This window comes from Polypterus senegalus, chromosome 10, assembly GCF_016835505.1.
Source record: "Polypterus senegalus isolate Bchr_013 chromosome 10, ASM1683550v1, whole genome shotgun sequence".
In the NCBI taxonomy this organism is placed as follows: Eukaryota; Metazoa; Chordata; class Cladistia; order Polypteriformes; family Polypteridae; genus Polypterus; species Polypterus senegalus.
The window spans coordinates 180,423,770-180,436,494 of NC_053163.1; the positions used below are offsets into that span (position 1 = coordinate 180,423,770).

The 12,725-nt window shown below is 36.4% G+C and overlaps 1 protein-coding gene across 2 annotated transcripts in view; it reads right to left on the reverse strand.

Annotated features, from left to right (window-relative positions):
* Positions 1-700: 700 nt before the first annotated feature.
* rpn2 (ribophorin II) overlaps positions 701-12,725 on the reverse strand; it is a 60,525-nt gene continuing 48,500 nt past the window's right edge. Inside the window, exons 14-19 of one of the 2 annotated variants that reach the window (XM_039767886.1) lie at positions 11,563-11,649; positions 11,099-11,194; positions 9,259-9,334; positions 7,135-7,264; positions 2,119-2,216; positions 701-1,393 (exon numbers count right to left, since the gene is read on the reverse strand). In XM_039767886.1, coding sequence (XP_039623820.1) covers positions 2,165-2,216; positions 7,135-7,264; positions 9,259-9,334; positions 11,099-11,194; positions 11,563-11,649 — 441 coding nt within the window. In that variant the 3' untranslated portion in view covers positions 701-1,393; positions 2,119-2,164. The remainder of the gene's footprint in view (positions 1,394-2,118; positions 2,217-7,134; positions 7,265-9,258; positions 9,335-11,098; positions 11,195-11,562; positions 11,650-12,725) is intronic. The other variant, XM_039767887.1, reaches the window with a different exon arrangement.

A 12,725-nucleotide genomic window follows, 5' to 3' on the forward strand; every position in this document is an offset into this window, starting at 1 on the left:
CCATAATCCTAAATGCTAATTTCTAATGTTTTCATTTCCAAAACAATATAGCTCTTTCCATGAATAAAGCCTGCAATAGCATTAGCTGTAAGTTCATGACCAACAAATAAAAGTTAAGAATTTTTACACATCCTGTATAATGTGCCAGTTACACAAAACAAGCATATTTAGTGTGGAGGCTGCACGCTAAACTGTTAAATTTTGATTTTTCATTCCCAATTAAGAGTGATTTTATAAAATACCACTGACATAGAAGCAGTTTAATTGATGAATCCACTGACAGCTAGGACAACAAATACAAAATTAAAGATAAACCCAGGAGTTAAATTGGAAATAAGATTTGTCATCAGGCCACACTGGGTTTCAGACTTACTGTACATGACAAGGTGAGGTGGAGGTCTGAACTGGGGACACGCATTCTACTCTCTTCAACTATCTGCTGGCCCAATGAGACTAAATAATTTTACCACTTTGTATACAAGTACTGCTGTAAGTAAATGCACACATGTTAAATGATCACGGTTACTATAAAACCCCTTAACATTAAAAGAATATTACTTGCCTTGCTTCTTCAATTAACCGATGATATTCAGTGTCCATTTCACTAATCCCCTGAAATGCTGAGAGAATGCTTTCAACCTGTTATAAACAGTCTTATGCTATTACAACAAGAAACAAATGAAGTGTACTCCTTACACAATTACCTTTTCCCAATCTTCTTTTATTCCCAAATTCTTTGAAACAAAACTTCAAGCAAGCTCAATACTTTCTTTGTGCTCATCAATGCCATTTTACAAACAACAAATCTGACAGCTGGAGGATTCAATGCCTCTTGTTATTCAACATGGGTATCTCCTGTAAGAAGGCCACTCGTACATGAAAATTTGATCCTCATATTTGACACTTCATATTTTTTTTTGCTCCAAGAAACTAGCCAAGACAGACTGTGTTACACTGTGTCAGGTGGCAGCCTCTAATTAAAATTTATACTGAGCGTGCAGTTGAACTATTCCAAGTGAAAGGTCATTACATGAATTCACAATGAAGACTTTCCACTAAAGCCAGTACTTATTAATTATCAGTTGGGAACCCACAAAAACCAAAAAAAAAAAAAAAATCATTAACTCATCATTCTTTTGTTACAAGTACATAAAATAAACCACCCTTTATAGTTTTGCCTAAACAGTTAACTTGCCACTCAATATGGTCAACAAAATGCTGGCGGTCATATGTACTGTACAAGAGAAAATCTTCCTGCAGAAAGTCGAGGACGTGAAACTGCTGAAATTTAATCTGTACAAAAAAAGTCAAAATTTTGTTCAAATTAGAAAATGTACATTTTTCTTCAGTTTAAAAAAGTCTTCTGTTTTGTAGTCTTTACTGCCGTCCAGTCCTAGAAGAAACAAAAAATAAAAATTAAGCTACACATTTAAAACAACAACCTTTTGAGTGGTGAATAAGCACAGCATCAAGTGAAACCAAACTTGCTACATTTATAAAATTCTTAAGCCCAGAAACTGTGATAAAGCTGGTCACCGAGGATACATGCGGAAACTGATTGGTAACAAACAGAAATGTAAGATAAGATGCATATGGTGTAAACCTCAAACAAGCACAGACCTGATATATTTCTTCAAGTAAATGAACATCTGTGGTATACAAGGGTACATGTGACACATGTCATTACTGTTACAACTACAGCTTAATCCTAACTAACATGCAACACATCACCATTCTCCACTTTGAGAGAGTGGGATTCTGCTCAGACATCACTGAAGACCAAAGGCCACTAATAACAATGTTTCAGAGGGGATGTAGGGGACGTGATTGTGCCGTTGCAAGCTTAGGTTTAAAACGAAGACGTGTGACTTTACAAAGCCTACACGAGAGATGTTCTGATGAGCATGCTTTAGGATTATACACAAACAGAACTGTGCTTAAAACGCAAGTTCTGAAACAGTTTATCGTTAGGAAATGTGACATCAAGTAATAGTAAAGAACACAGGCAATTCTCATGTTTTATGGCACATAATATGGAACATGTTTTGCAATCACATAAAGCCATGCAAAATGGGGGGTAGTGGTATGATAATCCATGGATTCCAAGCGATTCCTTACTTTAGCCAGGAACATCAAGCTTTTTATTTATTTAGAAAACCACTCTCTACCGCAGGCTTCTATACTTTGCCAGCCTACTACTTTGCTCGGCTGCAATCCTGGAGAGAAAAAAAAAGGAAGACAAATACAATAGGAAGAAAGAGAGAAGGTTAAAAGAGAAGCAAGGTTTTTTGGCTGTAAGAGATTTTTGCCAGCAGTATTTAAAAAGGTACTGTATATTAATCCTAGTTTATTGCAGGTTAAGGATGCAAAATGGATGCAAAAGAGTTACTTAATATTTTTTTGCTGTTGTGTATTTGTAATATCTAGCATTGTTGCAATTGTATGCATTGTTCCAATACATGACCCCTGTAGACACCTGTGCCCTTCCACCTAGGAAGAAAACCTATGAGCCTCAAGCAATAATCAACAGTATAAAGTCAGACAATGAGCTGGCTACAGACATCAGAGATGGCTAAAGACAGACACAGAAGAAGCTGCCTAGAGACAAGAAGGCCACAGAGAGAAGTATCCAGAAAGAGGTGAACAGAAATGATAACCTGACTGGAGGCTGCCTGGATTAGACATACACATGTTGAACGTGTTGCTAATATTGTGTGCTTTCAGAACTACACGACAGTTCAGGTTAGATAGCTAGAATTTTATTTATTCCCTGGGGGAAATGTGTCTTTTTTACAGAAGCTCAATAAATAAACATAATAAATATAAAGCAAGGACATTAAAAAGAGAGTTCTGATTTGGCTTTCACATTTATAGTAAGACATTATGCAGACATATTGCTGTTGGTATAAAGGAGCACTTGTAAGCGTTTCTTGACAAACTTTTGTGGAGTAATTTGTTGGCCGAAAGTCTTCAGTGTTGGTGGGTCACAGAAAGGATGTGCAGCATTGTTTATAATGGCACTCAGTTTTGTTTTCATTCTCTCATTTGCAATGACCTACAGGGGGTCCAGAGAGTGTCCTATAGAAGAGCCTGTACATTTCAAGTGATGTTAGCTGCCCAGCACACCACAGGGCACAAAATTATATTGCCCATCATAGAGTTATACATAATGTGAAAGATGTCAGTTCCCACACTAAAGGAACACAGTCTTCCAAGAAAGAAAAAAAGAGACTGCTCTGCCCTTTCTTATATAGTGCCTCTGTGTTCTGAGACCAATCCAATCTGTCAATAATTGTGGACTCCCAGGTACTTGTAGGACTGGACAACCTCTACATCCAATCCTTAAACAAGAGATCAGACACAGAGGCTTTTTGGGCCTGTTAAAGGTCAATAACCAGGTCCTTGGTTTTGCTGATGTTAAGATGCAGACAAGGTTGACTGGTATGAAAAGTCACATTCTATATTTTGATTTCGTTTTATTGGATTAGTTCTAATTTTTAAACTTATTATATTAACTTATTAGTTATTTTCTCGGCTAGGTCAATCAAGGGTATATAAAATAAGCTACAGTAGATTATAGTTTTGGGTGCAAGTGCATTGCAACTGTGAATGGTATCTCTAAAGGTTGGTTAAGTGCATGAATACAGAAATGGGAGTAGCGATTAGTGAAGGGTCGTTCTTGAACGATTCGTTAATTTTGAACGAATCTTTAATGTGACTCGGGAAGAACGAGTCGTCTCGTGGGAGTGATTCGTTCAGTCCCGCATGCGCATTTGCACAACTTCCTATAGTTTCTGTATTGGAATTGATTCACCTGTTTCGAGTCATTCGTTCATCACGTGATAGCCCCATAAGCTTAACCTATGCAGTCTGAGCCGGAAAGAGAATTGAACGAAATGACTCGAAAAATGATTCGTTCATTTGGCTGAACGAGACTCAAAGGTCCGAGTCGGTAAAATGATCCGAACTTCCCATCACTAGTAGCAATGGAGATGTAACATACAACTGTAACCTACAGAAAAAAGAATCGGTGCATTTGATGAAAGGTGTCTTCAAAAGCCTTTCCACGATAAGACTTTTCAACTATAGGGTGGTCCCAATCTAATTATGCAATTTTCATTAAACTATAACTTATTAAGTTTATTACATAGAAAAACACCCAAAAAATCCCGGACCATAGAGAAGTGTCCAAACTGACGACATGAAGAATCGTCTTCGTGCCGAGCTGGAATCATCCCCGCATAAAATCAAAGTCATCCGGACGACCTGAATCTGCATAATTAGATCTGGACCACCCTGTACAAAGTCTCTATATAAAAGTTGGATCAAAGTGACAGAAAACACACCACTGGAGTTTGGAAACCCCTGTTTCTCATTTGTCGGGACAAGAAAATGAAACTAATAATAAAATGATGCAAAAGCCAGTTATTTCAGAAAAATTATTAAAAATCTAGGGTGCAAGTGTGCAAGCTGTATACTAAAACATGTAGTGCAGCTCTGATGTTTCCGGAACTCTGAAAAGGTCTATTTGCAGTAGCAGAAAAAGAAAAACATGCATGTATGCTGCCATAATTTACAGTTTCAATGCAAATGCGAGCCAAAAATAACAATATATGTAAAAGCATGTGGAGGTAAACAAACTTTCAAGCAGATGCGCACTAACTCCGTCATTGAGAAGAATATTAAGTGAAGTCATCTCTTGGCATACTTAAGAGGCTGCTGAAATGTCATGCCTAAAGACTGTTCAGAATTCTAGGAGACTAAGTGAAATAACTATTTGGCTGTCCAGACCTCCAATGCCTAGGGGAGTCAATCCATGTAGAGTCTGCAAACTCCTCTCTGTATGTCTATGGGTTATTCTCTAGACATTTAGGTCCCTCAATATTATATATGTATATGTGTGTGTGTTTGTGTGTATGTGTATTATATATACTAAAACTGTCCAAATAAAACTTGTTCTGGAAAGAGATTTCACTAAGGCTTACAAAAACCAAAAAGGAACCGTGTAATGCTCACAGGATTGAAATCTAGTGTTTGAGCAACAGGCACGATGTCATGCAACTTGATATGATGTTGCAATAGTACTAAATGAAAAAAGAGCCGACTTTCATTTGGGATGTCTAGTAGTAATTGAAATGTTTTTTTATACAAGGACTACAATAAAACAAACCATCCTGGGGGACAGATGAATCATAAAACACTGAGAACAAGTATCAGTGTTGACACTTCCAGAGAGGATCATGGGGTTCACCATAATTTTGCTCTGCAGAAGTCCACAGACCATGACCGCATTAACAATGAAGCACAATTTTAACTATGTACTTTGTTTTACCATACCAGGCATCAATCTTTACTATAAAAAGCTATGTGAATTTGTTGTGCTAATTTTTATTACCCAAAATAATATTCTAAGTATGGTGGTAGGTGTGTTGGGGTTTGGGGATGCTTTTGTGTCAATGGATCTTAACTTCATGATGAAGCGAAATATTTCCTAGTCATACAAAACTATTCTGGATGACTACGCAAGGCTTTCCTGCCTAAGATATTAAGTTATGCCAAAAATGGAACCCTCAGTATGACTAAAACATTCTTAACAAATCTAATAAAAAAAGTAATTAATTGGATAAATGAATCTTCTTGAAAGGCCAAGTCATAAGCTGCATTCAATTTACCTCGGAAGTCAGAGATGGGAATGATATTATACCTGAGTTGATCGCACTCCAGTAAAATATTCATTAAACCAGCATGTGTCCATTAAAACCTAAGTTGTGCTTCCTCCATTGGAATTAACGGTAGTTGATAAGAACGCATTACGTGGTATTTTTCATATCCAAATGCAGTAGCAACCTGTCCACAGATAGAGGTTGGACAGCATTTTGTGTACGACTGACCTCATAAGACACAGATACACCTTTCACTAATGTTCGTAGTGTGCATCGCCATTTTGGATTGACTTCGTTGAATCAATAGAAAGGCTCAGAAGACTCCTCTGGAGCATTGTGTTTCGTTGTGTTTCATAAGCACAGATGTGCTAACAATTCTTTGTTCAGACAAAGCCTTTATAGATATGCATATGCATGACCATCTTTAGCATACAGCTGATATCATGCAAATTATAGGTAATAACATTTACTTAAAAACGTAAAAGAGGATGAACTGAACATGAATAATGGAACACATTCTTATTGCTGAAAGTCAAGATCAGTGGCAGCTATCTACAGAAGTGTCTGTAGGACACTTGGCATATGAACAATGTAGCAAGAGACTCTTAATCTGGAAAGGGGTGCAAGAGAACAATGCAGCAGCAGTTGCCATCTTAGCAATACTGTAGAAGTTAACTTTTCAAAATAAGAAACTAGCACCACAGCAAACACACCCAAAGACAAGGAAAAGTTTCATATTTAAACTTAAGCTAGCTGTCCAACGCGAACATCTACTCAAATTATTTCAAGGCACAATAGTTTATGGGTTCTTTTGAAAACATCACTCGCTACTACTTAAAGCGTACCTTGCAGGTAGGTTTAAACAATTTCTTTTTTAAAAATTGGTGAAGCTGAGGTCTATGTTGCTTTTCAGAGTAAACAATAATGCAGTTTACTGCATTTTATGCATTCTTATTTAATACTACTTTGGTCCATAAACATTTGTTTAGCTTCAGTATAAAAATATCATTTTACATTGGTCAAATCCTGTATTGTGAAATGTCAAAATGGCTTGCATAAAACACAGGAATTATTTCATATACACCCAAAAAAAGTGTACACTGTAATGAAGATTTTAAAAAGACACATCTGGAAATGGAGACAGAATTTATTTCATTTTCGGCCAAGCCATTACAGATGTATATAAACTGTCAAAATTGTTTGCATTGCTAATAGTGTCAGAGCACTATGAAACATAAACCATAATCATTTTCTGTGTTGATTTCTTATTTTGTATCTGGGCAGAATAATACAGAAGTCCAGGTCTACTGATATTTATCGTTCCAAGAACCAAACACTTTCATTGTCTCAATTATGGACGTTGCTGTGTTCCTGTGGATTGATAAAACTTTGAACATCTTTTTTTCTCCAAGAGAAATATGCTTGTACAGCAAAAGCAAGTGTCAATATTAAATACAGCTGGGCTACTTACCTTTTCACTGCCTTCTGAGCTAACATTCGATTGCCTGCTAAGTAGGTGAGACTACCCAGGACAGCGAGGTACTTCAGAGTCTGAAACATGTTGAGCTGTGTCCAGTACACATACATAAGACCCAGCATAGCTGCAAGAAATGGGAAATGACTCAGCCTCAAAATCATTTATATACATAAAAAAAAAAATCCTATACCACCTAACTTGAAAACATAATTTTTCAGCAATTATTGTTTTAAATGTTGTAAATGTAAAATTAATTTGAACACTGACAGACTGGCAAAAGGGGTCCGAGATGAATTAAAGGGTTGTCCAGAACTGCTGGTGGACGTCTCCTCTTGCTGAACAATCTGAACAGGATGAGCCGGGGAAACGTCAGACTTTAGAAGGAAGCACCAAGGCATTCCAAGACAATATGTTTGGCCTTTAATTTAACCTAATTTTTATGGAAATATTTATTTGGAATATTTAAACCTCCACAACCACTTTGATTTTATGGACTATTTAGTTAATTAGGATTTATTTTTGTACTGCACTTTATTTTTGTTTCATTTTAATAAAAGCACTAAACCACTTTTAGACTAACCCCTTGCTGAATGTACAGTATGTGTCCTCATTTGCCCAGCTCATCTCAGTCTATGACTATCGATGGTTATGGGTTGAAGAGACTTCCAGAAGCAACCAGGGAACGTGGAGCCAACATAGACCGTCACAAGCACTTGTGATACTGATATTGTCGTCACATGCAAACAATGACCATTCTTTGTCAAAAAAGTCCTGTAAAATCCTTGAAAGTTGCCATTGGCTTCTTGGTAGCCTCTCTGACCAGTCTACTCATCACTGTTTCATCCAGTTTGGTGGGATGGCCTGTTCTGGGGAGGGTCCAAGTAGTACCAACCACTTTCCTTTTCTTAATTAATGACTTTGCTGTGTTCCTTTGGATTGATAATGCTTTGGAAATCTTTTTTATATCCATCTCCTGACTTGCATCTGTTCACAAGTTCATCCCTGTTGAAAGTCCTTTGCCACCCACAGTGAATTGTTTGCTTGCTGTTGCAATATGAAGCACTGGAATGCCACAGGAAAAGTTGTTTTTATGCTAAAATAATAACTATGATTACAATCACAGGTGGAAGCCAATTATCTAGGTGTGTAATAGAGAAGGTGACTACTTACACGTGATTGAATTTATAAGTATTGTTTGGGGTGATCCTTTGTCATTCTCAGCGATTCTTGTTTTTTTATTTATTATTTTTAAAAACTGCTACTATTACATCTGTGACTTGGATGTTACAGGCTGCATCTAGTAAATAAATATTTTCATGTGTGTTTCAGTTTAAACTGTAAAGGAACAAAATGTGAACATTTTCAAAGGGGGTGACTCTCTTCCATACCCACTGTATATGTCACTTTTTCGGTCCATGCTAGTGTTGTATAGTGGGAATAGGGTTTAACTAAATTTTAACCTTAAAGTAATAAAAATTAAAGAAAAGCTACAATTTTTGCAATTAACAGTGGAAAGAACAGCCATATGCCTGCTCTACTTGTTACATATCGATAAACTAGAGAGAAAATGACATGTTTCTGAATTTGTCAGAGTTATTTTATTGCAGATATCTACTAAACCAATCTGCTTGACATCCAACAAGTTACAAGCAGTTATTCCTTTTATATAGCCTTAATGCAAAACACTAAAATAATTTTTAAAAATCCATTTTTTCTTCTTTGTCTAAATTCTTATTTTAGATTATTGTAATAATTTTTAAGCATAAGATGTGGATATTTAAAATAAGAAAAAATTCAAATTATCTTTTAGTTATGCTATTTTAAGAGTGAACAAGTGAATGCACTTCATGCTTTATATATTGATCATCATTATAATGTGTTTAGAAAACAAATCTTGACATATAAAAAAATGGAATTCAAGAAAAAAAAAATCTAGAAGTCTGAAAACTGGCAAAGCTTAACAATAATTAAAGCTATTAGCTTGAGATAATGATGGTGGAGAAAGGTCACTAATGTAACATGATTAACTCAAAGTAATAGTATTTCTGCATTAAATTCTGAATAATGTATTTCAGCACAGTGGTGAAACCATAATGGGAAACTTCCTTTGGCACTTACCAGCATGTCCAAGGTGAAACAATAGAGTACTGGGGGCAAAGCTGAAGTTGGAAATGTTGGCACCAAGTTTAAGCCACTAAAAGAAGTAAAAAAAAATTGCATTAATAAAAAGATGTTTTAATGGGCTTCCTAGTAAACAGAAAAATCAGAGAAGACAATTGAAACTAGGTGAACAGGAAACAAAAGGGAATTGAAAGGTCTGGAAGTCAACCAACATAATGATAAAATTTGATTATGAATTCTGAACACATAAGCACCATGTACCAGGGGAAAATTGCAGTTGATTCTGTTCCATAGTGGCTCAGGTACATCGCTTAATTACTTTAAGTTGTTTATGTTTTCATTTTTTTTTTTTTTAAAGAAACAACAGCTCAGATTTGGAAACACTCCATAAGCCACTTTAGGACTCAGATTTCTCAGAAAATGGTCCAGATTAAATGTAACGTGCACAATCCGTGATGAGGCAAAAAGAGTGTAATAAAAGCTGTAATCCAATGAAACAATTGAATTTTTATTGCAAAGTGGTTGAGCCAAAAAAAAATGCAGAAGCTGCTATCTTTAATAACATGGAGCTTTTGATGATGCTAATATTATAAGTTAGTAGAAGCCGATAAAACTGTCTGGTATAGTGCCTGACTGGAACTGTCCAACCTGTGTTGGCATTCTGACAAAGTCAGAAATCTAGAAAGTATAACGACAATACAAATAATAGTAATAATAATGAATAAAAAAAAATAATGCGAATGCCATATACTGTCAAAATGTGTCGTTTGTGTGGTATATCTCGAAGCACAGTGAAATACACAATCCAATGTCACAGTTGGGACAATAGTAACGTGATTCCATGTGGATTTTCTTTCCAGACTGATCAGCTTTTGAGCAGCAAACTGCACGTGCGATTGAGATGAGCATCACTTTCAGATTCCCAGAATCACTTTCAGTTTCACTGCCTGAAGACCAATTAACTTTGTCACCACTGCTTTTATCACTATCAAGGGTGTGCAACACATAGGTTACTGAAAAATGTTTACAAGATGCCATTATGAGGCTAGGAGAAGACACTGTTGCCCAAGTAACACTCGGGCCTGTCACTTACACAAGACACGCCTATATCGTTTCCTGAGCATCGCTTGGCATTAACGCTGTTGGCACTTTTACAGCCCAAGTAATGCTAAGGCTTCCATGAGACACATGTATACAGTTCCCCGAATGATACTCGGGTCTAGAGGTTAAAGACAAGCCATTGGGCAATGACAAAATAAAGAATTCTTTCAGCTTTAATTAATGTTGATTTCGCTAAGGAGGAGGCGAAGAAAGGTGTCTTGTCAAGTTTTCAGGCTACATATTTATCAGACTAAATACAATATAAGCTCAGCTGACCAGCTTTCATCCTATTTCTCTGGATCCGACATTAGTGAAGTTTTTAATTTGTGAGAGATAATAAGGTCTATGGTCAGAGCCTATGCTTATCATACAATAAAAAGGGTCTATATGGAAAAAATGTCTTAAAGCACTCAGCCTTGGCATTTAAGACATTAACAGTTTAATGTTCATATCTTGATTGGAATGGGAAAAAAAAAGGTGACAACACTGCACAAGTGCTACCTGTTATGTAGCCATTGAATGGCACAGTTTTAAACTATTGAAGAAACAAAAAACAGAACATTGAAAAACTATGAATGTCAGAAAAAAAAAAAATAATGAATTACACAAATTCAGACTAAACTCACAAAATTCCTCACAACATAACATTCTGTTTTGACTACACCTGGCAATGTGCCAAGTGTTAAATACCAATGATGACTTTGTCGACAAATTTTTTACTTACAGCTATACTTACCAGAATAAGAAGCAGAAGGAGTGGTGCCAACACAAGTGCTGTAAAGGTATTAGACACCACTGTAGGTGGTTTCTTTTCAGGTTCTCTAAAGAGATGCTAAGGGAGAATGAAATGAAAAAAAGGTTTAAACTAAGCATGCAGAATTCTATCCAAAATCTACGACAGCCAAAAGAATCTTACACACTTTTATCTTATAAAGTTAGTGTTTCAGTAAATACGGTTGTAAAATTAGACACACCTACAAAAGTTCAGCAGTGTGTGGAAACACCAGCATAATGACTAATTATTTTTTCTTGACAGATAGGAGAAGGTTTTAATAGCAATTTTGTTACATTGGGATCATATTTACAAATGTCCAACATGAGAAAATGGAAAACAACAAAAACCACCACAGAAGGAGAAAGAAAGCTATTTCAAAGTTACATCCGGGCACAGCATTGGCAAGATCTATAAAATTTCCTTGCCTGGATTTCGGGCTTAGGAGCATAGATGTTCTTCGATTGAATAATAGCAGGACCTTCCTCATCCACGAACTTCAAAACAACATCAGCCTGCAATGAAAGTGAAACACAAAGAGAAAGAATTAGTTTCAACATACAAACAAAGTGACAATCCATAATGAAAGGTTTTAGCAATAGTTATATCTAGTAATAACAATGTATTCAGGAACAAATAGAAAAACTATCCCTGAGAACAGAAAAAGTAGGCAAACAAACAAATCCAATCCTCCCAGCTCTGACTACACTATAATTAACATATGGAGATTGTAATGCAGTGAGAACTTGATATGATGCATTATTTCAGCATTCTTTGCACAAGTCTGTCATAATCTATACTATATGGAAAATGTGTGTGAACAGCCCTCCAAATTACTGACTTCAGGTGTTAACAATGACTGTAGCTGAAACAGACGCATAAAATCAAGCACACAGCCACACAATAGCCATTGACAAACAAACACTGTCAGGAGAATGTGTGGCACTGTCCTAGATGCCACTTTTGTAATAGGTCAGTTCATGAAATTTTGGCTGTGCTAGACCTGCCCCGGTTAACTGTAAGTGCTATTGTTATGAAGTGGAAGCATTGAGGAACAGCAATACATTAGCCACAAAGTGGTAGAGCAAGCACACTCACAGAGTAGGATGGCGGAGTGCTGAAGCATGTAAAATAAAATAAAGATTTTAAATTAAAAAAAAAAAAAAAACACGCTTATCCTGTGCTGAAACATTCACAACAGAGTTCTAACATCTGCAGAAAAATTGTGTTGGGAGCTTCATGAAATGGGATTCCATGGACAAGAAGCTGCACACACACACACCTAAGAACACTACACAAAATGCTAAGTGTTAGCTAGAGTGACGTAAAGCATGCTCGCCCTTGGACTCTGGGGCAATGTGTTCTCTGGAGGGATAAATAATGCTTCACCATCTGGCAGTCTGATGTGGGATAGGAAGATGTCACGCGAGAGGTGTTTTCCGGATTGCATAGTACTTTCTATAAGGTTTGGTAGAGGAGGCTAGGCACCTTGGCGATTAGATAGATTGATAGAGCAATAGATAGCGAACTTTATTATGCAGTTTGTCATAGTGTCTTTCAGGGATTGGTACTAAGACTAATGGGCATTTCT